Below are 14,585 nucleotides of genomic sequence, written 5' to 3'. Positions count from 1 at the left end.
CTGCTGCTGCATCTGCGCCTACGCCCACCGCCGCCACAAAGGCTGCCACCGCCCAGGCAGGACCTACCAGAGTCCTAGCTTTCATAAGAAGCCCACGCATCTTCCATAGGCAAGCAATCGGAGAAGGCTCTCTTTCATGATGGTGCCTAAGACATCCTCTCCTTCAAATAAACCCACGACAAATCCCTCGGATTATTCAAATAACCCCTCCTTCCCCCCCTCGCCGCCAAACGTCATCCCCTCGCGCAAGTCATCCATCGGCCACTCCACCTCCGCTTCCGTTTCCCTCCCCGACCACGCGGCCGCACCTATGCCCGCAACCTCCAAGGCGCCCCTCCGCACCGTCCCCGAAACCGACTGGTTGTCCCGCGCCAACAACTACAACACCAACCGCACCCACTCACACAAATATTCACACTCACACTCCTCCCACCGCTCTCGCCGTCCCTCTCTAGGGAACGCAACCACCTCCTTCACTCTCACAATGCAGCCACCCCCACCCCCAGACCCCTCGCGCTACGCGACATCCGACCTCAACTTCACCCGCAAGGCCTGGCCCGAGGAGAAGGACAAGGTCATCACGGGCCCCTTCGACTACCTTTTTGCTCACCCGGGCAAGGACTTCCGCGCTCAGCTGATCCAGGCCTTCAACGTCTGGCTTGAGGTGCCCCAGGCGAGCATCGACGTCATCACGAACGTCGTCGGCATGCTGCATACGGCCTCTCTCCTCGTCGACGATGTCGAGGACTCGTCCAGCCTGCGCCGCGGTCTCCCCGTCGCCCACAACATCTTTGGCGTCGCCCAGACCATCAACTCGTCCAACTACATCTACTTCCGCGCCCTTCAGGAGCTCCAGAATCTGAAGAACCCCAAGACGATTTCCATCTTCGCCGAGGAGCTCGTGCACCTCCACCGAGGTCAGGGCATGGACCTCTTCTGGCGCGACACTCTCACCTGCCCGACGGAAGAAGACTACCTCGAGATGGTCGGCAACAAGACTGGCGGTCTCTTCCGGCTGGGCATCAAGCTCATGCAGGCCGAGTCCCGCAGCCTGACGGACTGTGGCGAGCTCGTCAATCTCATGGGCCTCATTTTCCAGATTCGCGATGATTACATGAACCTCTCGTCGCAGGAGTACTCGGACAATAAGGGCATGTGCGAGGACCTGACCGAGGGCAAGTTCAGCTTTCCCATCATCCACAGCATCCGCTCCGACCCCTCCAACCTGCAGCTCATCAACATCCTTGCACAAAAGACCAACGACGTCGAGGTCAAGCGCTTCGCCGTTGCGCGGATGGAGAGCACGGGCAGCTTCGAGTACACGAAGAAGGTCGTCAGCGTGCTCATCGACCGCGCGCGCAAGCTCGCCGACGACATTGACGAGGGACGCGGGCTGGCCAAAGGCGTGCACGTGATTCTAGACAAGATGGCACTTGGCGAGCGGACAACTTCATGATTCATGTGTTATCCATTTTGCGGGCGGAGAGAGAATGATCATACCCCAGAAGGCCATGTGAAGATTCCGATCATTGGCGATTTTGATCGCGGAGCATTTGGTCAGGAAGGAACGGGAAAATGACGGCACGCACCCCCTTGAATAACACCATTAATCATCCATCATATTTGTTTCGTGGGACGGAACGACGGAAATACTCTTCTTCTTTGGTGTTACGTCACGAGAATCCGGTTGGCACGCCGGACGGCTGCATTTAGACGTGAGCGCAACTACTCGGGCGAAGGCAGGGCGAGGAAAGAGGGCAAGGGGCAGACATGAGAAAAGAATCCCCTGGCCCTTTGGCTACATAGCGGTAGAAGCTACGAATGACAAGATGGGAGCAAACTTCTTCAATGGCGATGAGGGACCGGAAGAGACACAGGGAGAGTCCATTCTTTAAATAACTGTGATTTCTTGCGAGACGTTGCCCCAGGACTCTAGTCTGGCCCGCGGCTGCGGAGCGTGGTTTAACGTGGCATTGAGGTGTATTTTCGTGGCCATGTATGTGTTATATGCGTTGTAAGTGTATGTGTACGTAGGCGTATCGACGGGTTGAGTACCATGGCACTCGTCTCGTCGCGTACGCCGGCGATTCTGTCAAGGCAACTGCCCTCTCTCACCGGTGTCCGGCATTAGATAGCAGACTGCGATGGGTGCGATTTTTTTTATCATTCCATGGTTTTCACTTTGCCATTGAAGTAACCGATGCATAAAATTGTAGGCCGAGGTTCTCTTTGGCACCGCGACATCCCGCGCAGAGCCTCAAACGGGGGTGCAAGCGTCATCATGTTTGTCATGTCATTTCTCATTACTATGGTACATTTACAAGCCCCTTTCCTTCCCAAAGGAAAAAGGGCGACGTGGGCGGCCCCCGCCCCAAGCCCACCCCGTCAGACGGAGCTGGTGGTGGCCCTCCGCTTGACGAGCCGCACCCACCGGCGCCGCCTCCACTCGCCCCTGCGCCCGGCGCCGTCCTCGCCCTCCTCCCAGCTGGGCGTCGGCGCGGGGACCCTGGACTTGCCCTTGCTGGTCGTCGGCGAGTCCATGACGCCGCCGTTGAAGGCGCCGTTCTCGTCGAACATGTCGTAGACCCAGCGCTCGCCCTCGGTCTCGACCTCGACGCCGGTGATGATGCGCTCCTCGACCCACTCCCTGCTCCAGAGGTCGAGGGCCCATTTCTTCTCGGACCACTCCCAGCCGTCGGGCGGGAGGACGTCCTCGAAGAAGCGGGTGCCGCGGGGGCGCTCGCCGGCGATGCGGGGCTGGGAGAGGGGGTCGTAGGGGGACGGGGAGAAGAGCCAGGGCTCCCACTCGTCGTGGGACACGCGCTGGAGCTCAAAGATCTCGACCTCGCGGGTCTCGGGGGCCGAGTCGAGGATGATGTCGGCGGCGACCCAGGCGTCGACGCGGGAGCGGGCGTCGGCCTCGCGCGGCGCGACGTGGGTGTCGTGGGTGTGTATGAGGAGGGGCGCGATGGCCGGGTGGCCCGAGACGATGGCGCCCCAGCCGACGACGAGGGCGATGAGGCGCCAGGGGAGGAGGGAGGCGAAGGTGGTCATGAGGACGGTGGTGAGCGTCAGGGCCAGGAAGAGGGCGGAGGAGAGGGCCTCGTTGGAGAAGTTCGTGATGGGGAGGACGGTGGTGACGACGCCGTCGTGGGCGACGCAGAAGTCGTCCATGACGTTCTGGAGGTCGCGCATGTTGCGGAAGAAGTCCTTGCTGAGCTCCTTGACGGGCTTCACCGTCCGCGCCGGGGCGAGGGGCGGGCCCTTTGGGGAGTAGCCGACGGACTGCTCCGAGGACAGGGTGCCCGAGGGAGGGGCCGGGTGGCGGGCGAGGAAGGAGGGGATGAAGACGGCGAGGAGGAAGCCGGCGAGCGGCACGACGGCGAGGAGGTAGGGGTCCAGGCAGACGAACGTGTAGACGGCGAGCAGGGAGAGGGTGTGTGTTGGGCGGCGCCAGCTGAGGATACGGACGACGCGGGCCTGGAACTTGAACATGACGCCGATCCGGGCGTTGAAGCGGCGGAAGTTGTTCGACATGGTCGTGATGTTGAAATTGGGCCGCTGGGAGAAGGAGGTCGACTTGTCCGACGGGAACCCCGGGGCCAGCGTATCGTCGCCGCCGGTGAGGCCATCGGAGCTCTCGGGAATGACCTGCTGGAGGAGCCTGGCGGGTGGTTAATACAGGAGCAGGCATGCAGGGTGGCCGAGCCAAGCAGGGACTGACTTCTCGACAAGGCGGTCTTGAATACTCGTCTTCTTGCTCAGGTTGCTGGCGATGCGCTCGCGCAAGCCGGAGGGCGACTTCTTGGACGAAGCGGACTCGCCGCCTTCGGGGTCTGGCGGCCACTCGTCGATCACGACGGTCGGAGGCGGCGCCTGATTATCAGAGACATCGTCGCGGGGTATGAAAAGGTCGGTCGTATATTCGTCCATGGTCAGTGACTGGCCTTGGCTGCGGTTGCAAGGTGTAGTGGAGGGTGCGGCGGGCACGGCGGGATGCGCCGGCGGTTGTTTCGTTTGCTGGATGTTTAACGTTTTGGGGGGTCACGTCATCGTTTAGTGGGCCGGCCGCCGGCGAGAATGCGCTGCGGTTACTGTCTCTAACGGCGCGCTTCACCAGAGATGGAGCGACAGAGCTTTGGAACCCTGCAGCTTTGTGGCTCGCGTCTTTCTTCCTGCGTTTGAGAGTCACTGAGAAGAGGCCACTTTCCAGGTGAGGATGTAGGGAAGCTGAGCGAGGTGGGCGAGGCGAGAGCTGCTATGGGGCACGTCGTTGGCAGCAGCTGCACGATTGCCGGAAGCTCCCCAACTGCATGTGATTTGTATGGGGTACGGGGTCCGGTGGCTGTCGCACCGCAATGACCGTGGGCAGCCAGTGTCAGTTGCGCTGGTTTGACATCACATGCGCAACCAGCACCCTGCCACCCGATACACCGCAGTCATCCACTCCGGCTGCCACACAGATCTCAAATGGCCACATCCTTCGGATCAAGAGAACCCACTTAGATGCCTGGGCGGCGGACGGCGATGTCTAGCAAAGAAGGTATACAAACATAAAAATTAAAAATAAAAACCCACCAAATCTTTGTTCTTTCTGGGACACATTCCCCATATGCGCATCCCACCCAATCAGTTGGCTGATCCGACGCGCTGATTTCACGCGGAAGGCCAAGGGAGACGGACAACTGACGCGGGACGGTTGTGGCTGGCGAGTATTTGGGAGAGCAGCAGCGACACGGGACCTGACGGGATGGTGCAGTGGTGATACATACGGAGCGGCCATGGCCCATCGTTGGAAGACATTGTCTCTGTTGTAGGAGACGGATTGATGATCCCGCCTCTTCGTGCTTTTTGCAGGCTGTCTCGGTCCCCGAGGCAGGAATCAGGTCTTTGTCTCTAGTGGTTGCGGTCTCACGCAAGAAACTGTGTCTGTTCATGGCGGTTTAATCGATTCAGCATTTTGCCGACTCAAAACGGCCTCTATTCTGTAATAAACGACAGCTGCGAACTGCCAAGGGCCCCCCCGTAAAACGAGAACGGGATGGGAAATTGCGCAAACACCTTCGCCTTTGTTAACCAGTCCTTGCTCGAGGCCCACGTATGTTGCAGTTGGGCAGGAAAAGCAGAAAGCAGCCCCTTTGGGCATGCCGTATTCCCAAGACAGAGGCGGTCCGAAGTCCGCGTTGGAATACAAAACAAAGAAGGCATCCCTTGACCTGCTCAGGCCCCGTTCTGTTTCTGCCATCGCATACCAGCCCAGGTCGATCAGGGCAAGGTTCACTTAACCAATGTGGCAAACTGGAGCCCCAAGAGTTGTCCTTGAACAATGGCGCGCAGACGAAACTGCCCATCGCCCCGCGGTGCACAAGGACGAGCTAGGTGAGGGGGTTTGGTTGGCTTCAAGCAGCAGAAGCTAGGGTCTTGATGCAGTCCGTGGAATGGAGCCAGTTAGTTAGTGTTCCCCTTGGCTTAAAAGAGAGTAGACCGAGGGGTGGCGAGGTATCCGTCAAGTACGAGTGTGCCAGGAGCACCCGTACCCCTTTACAATCTCGACAGTGAACCCTTAGGGCAATCTATAGTCCAGACTGGCCTTCTCCAGGTTATCGATGGCGTACTGCTGGCCAACCCAAACCTTAATGATAGCTAGTTCAGGTGATGCAATCCGTGTGTGGACAACCACTGCATCGGCGATGGCTCAGCCCATTAAAGGAGAAGAAAAGAAGAAAAAGGAAGAGAGAAAGAAGTTCTCGTAGAGACTAATGTAACGAGACCTAAAGACAACAATCACGCGGAACGATGCGCTCCTACTCTGATTGTGCGCATTCTATCGTCACCGCGTGGTCGTTTCTCTCCAGGCGGGTCGCCATGTAGATTTAAAATCTGATGGGTTCGCATTGAAGTGAGAGACTCGGAAACAAAAGCCGAACGGGTCCTCCGCGGCAAGAAGGCGGAGGCATGAGGTGTATGCCTCGATAATAGCAGCGTCCTGTTAAGACAACAACGGCAACACACAGACGTTTGGGTTGGTGCCTTGTGATTGGCCGTTGTGATGAGCAATACAATTTCAATATCCCATGAAATGACGGGTTGAATCAGGAGCCAGTCGTATCGGTTGCGCTGGAGTTCTTTCGCGTATCAAAGATTGGTAACCATGCAAATAATCAACAGCGGACCAAAGTTCAAGAAACCCTGGCTGTATGGACAGTCCTGAATCAGACCATTGACGAAGGCCGTTTTCGCCAAACAGTTGCGCGGTCGTCGATGGTCGACCGGCATGGTTGCATGGCGCAATTCAAAGCAATGTTGGATCCGTGGTGCACGGCAAATGTGGTTGTCAGCGCCAATGCTTCTTCTTCGGCTGGGGCTTCCAGGTGGGCCAGCTGTTCCGAATGATAAGTGACAAGCACAGTTGGTTGTGGTGGACGAAAATCCATCAAAACACCCACCATCGGGAGTGGGCAGTCCAGGAAGCTGAGAACTTTGCAACGCCCAGCCGGTGACATTCGGCAGTGCTGCAAATCCACGTTGTTAGATGAGAACGAGGTGATGATTAGAAGTAGAGCTCAGTCCGCCATGCCCTTTAATCCTTTCCACTAGGTAAGCTGACCAGGCTTCAACCAGTTATTTGACCCTCGAGGGATGCCCCCGGACGGAATCAAGAGATGCGATTGCTGCCATTACCCTCGGCACAGGAGTGACCACGGACAGCTTGCATGAAATACGTCTGCACGGGGGATTGCTTGGTTGTCTGTGGCCCTGTACCTGACTAACTATTGGTTAGTGATCCTGAGAGAGGTGAGAGGCGGAGAGGATGCAGATGGGCCCCCCCCCCATGCATTCTATCCCTGGCGAGTAGACCGTTTTGCCCCCAATTTGCACTGGACAGAAGGGCATTTTGCTTTGTGCGTTGAGACACTTGACCCATACCCCCCCATGTATGTTTCCAGGGTCTTCCTCATGGTTGATGCGGCGACGAGGACAAACAAACGTGACGCGGTGACGCAGGGACGCCCTTTTTTCCCTCCTTCTCCTCGGGAGCTGGACGCCAACGCGGGCACCCAATGGGCACTGGCGCGGGTGGAAACGAGAGACGCGTCGAATAACGACTTGGGACCACGGGAGCTTTCAACGTCGCCCCGTTTGGGACGAGTCGCGGAAGGTTTGTACGAATACAACAGACGAGATCAGTTCCGGCGCAACCGTAGGCGTAATGTGGTTAATTGAGGACACACACACACACACACACACACACACACACACACACACACACACAACACAGATGAGATGCTGTAGCAACCCGAAACTCGAACAGGCTCCATTGGAACCTGGACGAGTCGTGCGTTTTTGGTAATACGGACGGCTGTGACTGGCGATTGATGCTGGATGTGTGATGCTGCTGGTGCCCGGCGCCTCACTCATGCGTAATTAAACAAGAGGGCGTAGGGCTTTTCATGGACAATGGCAAACGGCAGGATCTTGATTTAAAGGGCCACCGCAACCGCAAAGGGTGGCCTCACAGTTAGAGGCCGTGATACTGCAGCACCACTCGGTAGAATTGTAGTAGATGTGGGGGAGGGAGCACTACCGGTATAGAGGCAGACAGGCGAAGGTACTCACTCATATTGGTGTTTGGAGCGGAATTTGAGGTTGGATAGCTCCGTTCAAGTCCATGCTCGCTCGTCTTTGTTTGCCGTCCTAGGGCCAATGACGAGCAGCCGAGGTCTGGTCGACCAGGGAGGGGGGAGTGTTAGGGCGAGGTGCAAGGTGCGAGATGCGATGGATTGAATTTGATACCCGCCCGCTTCCTAAGATTTGCCTCATTTTGGAGAGGTTATTTAGCGGTCATTCGACCAAGGGAGAGGGGATAGGATAGGAGGGGAGGGGGGGAGGGGGGAGGGGAAAGCGCACCACCAGGCGGCGGGTTCCATTTGATCACACCGACCTGACGGTTGAGGGGACTCGAACAAGCTAGAGAGTATGCGGTGTGCAGGCAGGTATGGAGAAGGGTGCTCTTGCAGCCTCAGGATGGGATGGGCCATGGGCCATGGCACAGACGGGAGGTACGGTACGGTACTTCTCTCCTCGTCTCCCTCCTCCCTCCTACCTAGCCCAGAGCTCATGCAACGCAGCGAACGAGTGAGTGAGTGAGTGAGTAGTACCTAGTACCCTTGTTAGACCGGTACCCGACCTCCCTTTCCAATCCAAAATGTGAGTGAGGGGCCGGCGGGCACCGACCACCGCCCATCATCACCCGCCGCCGCCTTTTTTTCATCCCCTCCCCCCCCGTTTCCATGTTCCCCCATCTGCCCAGCCCTCCCAAGGGGCCTGGTTGCAGCTGTAGTGCGTGCTCTGAACGGTACCTTGCCTTACGGAAAAACCGACTGGACATCGCGTTCGGCCTCGTGCCTTAGTCTTCTGGCCTGGTTCCGTATTATTCTACGAGGTATCGTAACGCACCCTGAGGCGTGAGGCTTGGAACACGGAGCAGATGCTCTCCAAAGGGGAGGGGGGAGGAGCCTGGGCAGTTCTAACGCGGCCACTGCCTTTTTTTTTTTTCCTTTCCTTCGACAGTTTCCTGCCGGCCGCCTCTGCTCTGTTCTGTGCTGCACTGTACTCTACCTGTCCTTGCTCGCACTAAGCGTGGGAGGTACCTGATGCCCACCTCAAATGACAATCCACTTCCGCCCGTCTCTCCTCCACCGCGCTGCACGCTCCTAATCCGCATCTTGGTACCTTTTTGACGGGGGTCAAGACAAAGTCAAGAGGCTCCAGTGCTCCAGTACTCTACCTACCTAGTGCCCAGCGCGCTGCTCCACCATCCTGGTCGTGACCTGCCTGCGAACCACTGACAAGCGGCGGGCCCTGCTTTTTTCGAACAAAAACAACCACCACCAGACCAGCCCAGTCCAGTCTGCACCTGCACCGGCCCTATCCAACCTCACTCCTACTTCCCCGTAGGCTTGGTGGTTAAGCCTCCCGTGCCCACCTCCCTTCGACGACGCATCTTCAATCTCGCCCCTTTTGTCCATTCGACGCGGGCGACGGCCATCCACGGACCTTGCCATCGTCTACTGTCCCGGAATGAGGTAGCCTCTTCAATGCTCTCAGCTCCCTGACCGGACTGAGGTTGCCCGCACCGCGAATCTCCCCAGCGCCGTTCCCATCGCCTCAGTAATCCGCCTCGTCTGCAAACTCAACTCGGTAGGCCTCGCCTTCACGCCATCTCGGGTCCAACGCTCGCATGACCTGCGCGCTGGCCGTCGCACCGAGTACACATGATAAGGGAGCATAGAATACCTGCTGGCCCGCGACCGGCGAACCAGTCCCCGTCCAGATTGTACGAAATGCCCTCATCATTTGTTCCCTCCCCGGCTCCCTTTCCCCCGTCTTTGTCGTGCCACGCATCCCTAGGCAAACGTGTATTGTATTGTATGGCTGACCCGCCAAATCCTGCAGTGTAAGGGGAATCCCAGACTCGAGAACCGCCTCTCCCTCAAGGGGCTCTCTTGCCAACGGTCCAATGCTCAGTGCATCTTCGACGAACAACCACCCCATCTTCTCATTCGGTCGGAATGGCGCCGCGAATGAAGTAGGAGACTCGACAGTTTCATACGACTTTCTGCCTTCGGTCAATTTCGACGACCTTCAGAGCAGCCTCGAGTCCGCCTCACACGATTTCAAATTGACACAATTCCCGAACCCGACCGGACAAGGCAGCATTTTGGCGTCTGAGGCCGTGGCCGACAAGATGGGCGGAGGTTCAAATATCGCCCAGAATGGCGGTTCCGCGCGCGGTGGAATCCCTCCTCCGGTCACTCGCACAGCAAGATCCGGTTCGATTCTCAGGGGGCCTGGCACTTCCAACAGGCAAGCCAGCATTTCGTCCACCACCTCCGGGCCTTCATCCATCGTCGACGTTTCGACCGGCCCCTCGGCTGCGAGGCCGCGACGACAGAGCCATTATCCCCCAGTATCGAATACCAACATTGCGAAGCCTCCCAGAAAGTCCACTGGCTCGGGCGTCACCGACACGGACTTTGGCAGCCGCACTGCACAGAGGAGGAGACCAAGCCTGATAACCAACGCTAGTGGCGGGACGGATTTCACTCGGGCCTCGATCGATGCAGGCAGTGGTAGTGGATTCGAGACTCCGCGGAATCTTGCCAACAGCAGGGCGACGAAAGCTAGCTCGATGCACCAAGCACTCCCGCGGACAAACACCGCAAATCTCTCGACCCCCGACAACAGTCGTCTCTCGACGATTTCTCCGAGGTCCCCACGAGGCGGCAGCAAGGGAAACAACGGCAATTCGTCCCAGTCGCGACGGCAGTCCGTCATGCCCGGGATGCCACACGCGTCGCATGCAAGCGGGCTCGGTGCCAGGACCATCAGTCCTACCGACACGCGAAGACTGAAGCGCATGTCCATGCACCAACTTCCGGGACCCAACCAGGTGGCCAACGCGCCTCCTCCCCCGCCGCTTGAGCATCGAGAACACTCCAGATCCCCGTCCATGATACCCCGGAAGGCGTCTGCCACACCATCTTCGTCCCGAACCACCCCCGACATACATAGAAAGTCCTACAGCTCTGGCCTCTCCATCACATCAACCAACAGTTTTAACACAGTGAGAACCTCGACAGGTTCGATCCAACCCCGAGTCCCCGCCACGGGAGGTGCATCCCGACTACCGGCGCCAAAATCATCGGCCCCGCATAATCATAACTCCCATTCCGCCGATGACGAGGAGGACGTTCCGCCCGTACCTGCTATTCCAAAAGCGTATGAATCACCCCAGCAGTCAGCCACAGAGGCGTCGTTTTTGGACAAGCGGAAAGCCAATCTCGCAGCTGATGCTAGCAGCATCAACAGTACCTCGACCGGCAGCTTCTCCATTCCTTCTCTCCCCGAACCCGCCATCAAGGTGGCACGAAAGCCTAGTACCCGGAAATCGACGAATGCGGCAGCTCTAGATACTGAAAAGAAGGCGAACCCTCCCCAATCTAGAAAGAACCCTCAACCCGTCCGGCTGCCCCCAATCACCGTCGGCCCACTCAACCCCTCCACAACTGCGAAGATCGCAGCTCTGGGGCAAAATGGCCCCGACAGAAGCCTGAGCCCACCTCCTTCGCGAATCACTGCAAAGACGCCTACCACGCCAATGACTGCGTCGAAGAGCTCTTTCTTCTCAAGAAACCGTCTGGAGGAAAAGGCAGACTTCCCTAGCTTGCGAAGCAGCAGCACCGTCCACCACGCCCGATTTGACAGCGCATCTGGTGTCGACGGTACCAGCTCGTCCGAGTCGTTCGCGGGAGTGCCAGTGCCGGTGCCGCATAAGCCGACCAGGAAGCCCAGCGTATCCCCGTTCCTGTCTTCGTCGGTACCAAAAGCAGGACCGGACCCCGCTTTCCTCAAGAGATCGCAGACGGGCGATCTCGGGAACATCACGGAGCCTCTGGACGTGAAGCCTCTTCCGAAGCCTTCCGGCCCCCGCGCGCAGAGGTCAATCAAGGCCAAGTCCCCTACGCCGCCGGCTTCCGATCCGGAAGAGCCGCCCACTCCATCTTCGATGAGCTCACTCCGCAGGAAATTGAGCTTGTCATGGAAGCGCAATACAACCAAGAACGACTCGAAGCCCAGCACGACGGAGAAGACTTTGGAGCGCAGCAGCAGCAAGGAACAGATGCCGCCGCCGCGGTTGCCAATTTCCGCAACAGTCAGCAATCTGAGCTCGGTCAAGAACAGCAGCCCCAGCCCGTCTGTGAAGGCTAACAACTCGTATCTCGAGTCGAGGAGGAGGAAGAGCTCGGTGGCAAGCCTGGGTCATGAGAGAACCAAGAGTGAGACTTGGACCTCGGCGTCTGCTCCAAAGCCCCCGAGTGACTCCACGCTCCCTCACAACCCATCCGTCATGCAAAAGATACTGCGTCCGAAGGCTTCCGCGACCACGATGCGGCACCACGACCCGTGGACGGCCGAGCTTGACAAGGACGATCTTGTCGCCGAGGAAGAGATGAGGAAGATGGGCTCCAGACGGAAGGAAACTGAGATCGCTGCCAGAACCCTCGACGCCTTGAGAAAGCGTGCGACGCCAAAGGAGCGGGTGGGTGCCCAGGAAGCTATCCGGATAGCCATGCTCAACATCTATGAGCGTGGCGAGATTGTTGATTACAAGGACATCTACTTCTGCGGAACGCAGAACGCCCGCAAGGTCGTCGGTGACCTCCAATCCGACAAGCCCAACTTTGGCTATGACGACGAACGAGGGGACTACACAATTGTTTCTGGAGATCACCTTGCGTACCGGTACGAAATCATCGACGTGCTCGGAAAAGGAAGCTTTGGTCAGGTTGTCCGGTGTATCGACCATAAGACGGGCGTGCTCGTGGCCGTGAAAATCATTCGCAACAAGAAGAGGTTCCATCAACAAGCTCTTGTCGAAGTCAATATTCTTCAAAAGCTTCGCGAATGGGTAAGCAATCGTACGTCTTCGTTTTTTACTTCATCAACTGACCATGATATAGGATCCCAAGAACAAGCACAGCATGGTCAACTTCACTCACAGCTTCTACTTCCGAGGACATCTCTGTATCTCGACCGAACTGCTGGACATGAACCTTTACGAGTTCATTAAAGCGAACGCCTTCCGTGGATTTTCGCTCAAGCTCATCCGCCGCTTCACTAAGCAGATGCTAAGCTCATTGAACCTGCTCAAGCAGCACAAGGTTATCCATTGCGATCTTAAGCCCGAGAACATTCTGCTGCGACACCCGATGCACTCCGAGATCAAGGTCATCGATTTTGGCTCAAGCTGTTTCGAGAACGAGAAGGTGTACACCTACATTCAGTCGCGCTTCTACCGGTCGCCCGAGGTGATCCTGGGCATGACTTACGGCATGCCCATCGACATGTGGAGTCTAGGATGTATCCTTGCCGAGCTTTACACTGGAGTACCGATTTTCCCCGGCGAGAATGAGCAGGAACAGCTCGCTTGCATCATGGAGGTATTCGGCCCGCCGGAGAAGCATCTCATTGAGAAGAGCACCCGCAAGAAGCTGTTTTTTGACTCGATGGGGAAGCCGCGCCTGACGGTGTCCTCCAAGGGCCGGAGGCGCCGCCCGTCATCGAAGACCTTGCAACAGGCTCTGAAGTGCGATGACGAGGCATTCCTTGATTTCCTCGCTAGGTGTCTGCGGTGGGATCCAGACAGACGTCTCAAGCCCGAGGAGGCCATTCATCACGAGTTCATCAGCGGCAAGAAGATGAGTGCCCCTCTGCCCCGAGTTCCAACAACCCGCGATGCATCTCCGGTGAAGCGTGTCAACACTGTCTCGGCACCGCGACCTCTTCCCGAGCCTCCCGGCGGGATCAAGAATGGCGCAGGCATCCGATCAAGGGATGTCAGCGGCGCGAGCCCTCAGAAGCCAATTTCGGGAGCTTCCTCCCGCAGGCCCTCGGTTGCGACCAGCGGGACAGTCCACGTGGCCACGGTCAAACGCACCAGCACGGGACAAGCCGGCGTTTCGGTTGGCGGCAGCAGCCTCCCACGCGCGGCAGTAAGAAGCGTCAGCGCGAAACAAGACCTTGCCTCGGCTGGAGCCACCGCGGCCATGAGCCGAAGAGGGTTATGAGCGGTATGGGCCAAGCGACCGCGCGCACGATAGAATAGATTCCAACGATTGAAGCATTTAATGGCGAGGTGGTTTGCAAATCATTGGGTAGTCGATTGCTTTTGTTTTCTTCCCTCTTAACGCTACATCCCCAACGGGCAGTGAACATTGTTCCTGCGCCATGACCACGTTTGAATGGAGTGACGGAATACCCAGCACGAGAGTCACAGCCGGAAGGAAGGAGTCAGATTTGGGCATGGACGGGTGGTTTCTCTTCATGGGGAGCGGGCAGTCAGGGCGTCGACTGACAGCCTGACTTTGTCACTCAACTCATCATTTTCCTTTTTTATTACACGTAACCTTCTATCCATCTATATACAGAAGTGTGAGTCTCGGCCCGCGAATCACAGGGGGCCTTGTGTTGTGCGTGGATGACAGGCCATGCTACGGGTGTATCCGCCTACCCTGCCTGGCGGTAGGATTTAGGCAGGGTCAAGACAAGAGGCCAACTGAGCGGCCCGTCGTTTGCCACTACTACCAAGATACAGGGGCAAGATATGTATATTAATAATGACGAATGGCCTTGGAATGAACGATGCAGACCGGGGAGGTGTATTGTGACTATTGGCTCGGAGAGAGAGAGAGAGAGAGAGAGAGGCGGCGAGGTGGACGATGATGCCTAGCTTCTTAAGATGAGGTACGGTGGGCAGGAATAGAGGAAGACGGGGGCTGGCCGGTTCGCGACCTGCGGCCAGTTCTCATAGGAAGACACAAATGTCCAGAATCGGCACGACGTATCCCCCTCCATAGGCTACTAGATTAATAGAGAGGTCAAAAAGAAGAAAAAAAGCCTTACGGAGAGGCTTAGAAATTTAAAAAAAAAGTTCGGATCTGGAGGTCCATCATTGTGTATGGATCCATATGCGTGTGTGACACGATTGTACGAAGGCGGCCCAAAACCACGGGAGATACGAC

General features: G+C 57.5%; 3 protein-coding genes across 3 annotated transcripts; 2 read left to right on the top strand and 1 right to left on the bottom strand.

Moving 5' to 3' along the window:
* Positions 1–310: 310 nt before the first annotated feature.
* EsH8_V_000730 (isoprenoid synthase domain-containing protein) lies at positions 311–1,456 on the top strand (the record flags this gene model as incomplete). The annotated part of the gene is made up of 1 exon (XM_083273246.1): positions 311–1,456. The coding sequence occupies one exon, from the start codon at positions 311–313 to the stop codon at positions 1,454–1,456; it is 1,146 nt and encodes a 381-aa protein (XP_083125961.1).
* Positions 1,457–2,385: 929 nt separating this feature from the next.
* Positions 2,386–3,933, bottom strand: EsH8_V_000729 (integral peroxisomal membrane peroxin-domain-containing protein; the record flags this gene model as incomplete). The annotated part of the gene is made up of 2 exons (XM_083273245.1): positions 2,386–3,664; positions 3,725–3,933. The coding sequence occupies 2 exons, from the start codon at positions 3,931–3,933 to the stop codon at positions 2,386–2,388; spliced, it is 1,488 nt and encodes a 495-aa protein (XP_083125960.1).
* A 5,342-nt stretch (positions 3,934–9,275) lies between these two features.
* On the top strand, positions 9,276–13,631 carry EsH8_V_000728 (DYRK family protein kinase; the record flags this gene model as incomplete). The annotated part of the gene is made up of 3 exons (XM_083273244.1): positions 9,276–9,337; positions 9,457–12,472; positions 12,525–13,631. The coding sequence occupies 3 exons, from the start codon at positions 9,276–9,278 to the stop codon at positions 13,629–13,631; spliced, it is 4,185 nt and encodes a 1,394-aa protein (XP_083125959.1).
* Positions 13,632–14,585: the final 954 nt, after the last annotated feature.

Source organism: Colletotrichum jinshuiense, chromosome 5 (assembly GCF_051148585.1).
Source record: "Colletotrichum jinshuiense chromosome 5, complete sequence".
Lineage (NCBI taxonomy): Eukaryota > Fungi > Ascomycota > Sordariomycetes > Glomerellales > Glomerellaceae > Colletotrichum > Colletotrichum jinshuiense.
Note: the sequence above shows the minus strand (reverse complement) of the source record. Positions and strands in the feature narration are given on the sequence as shown.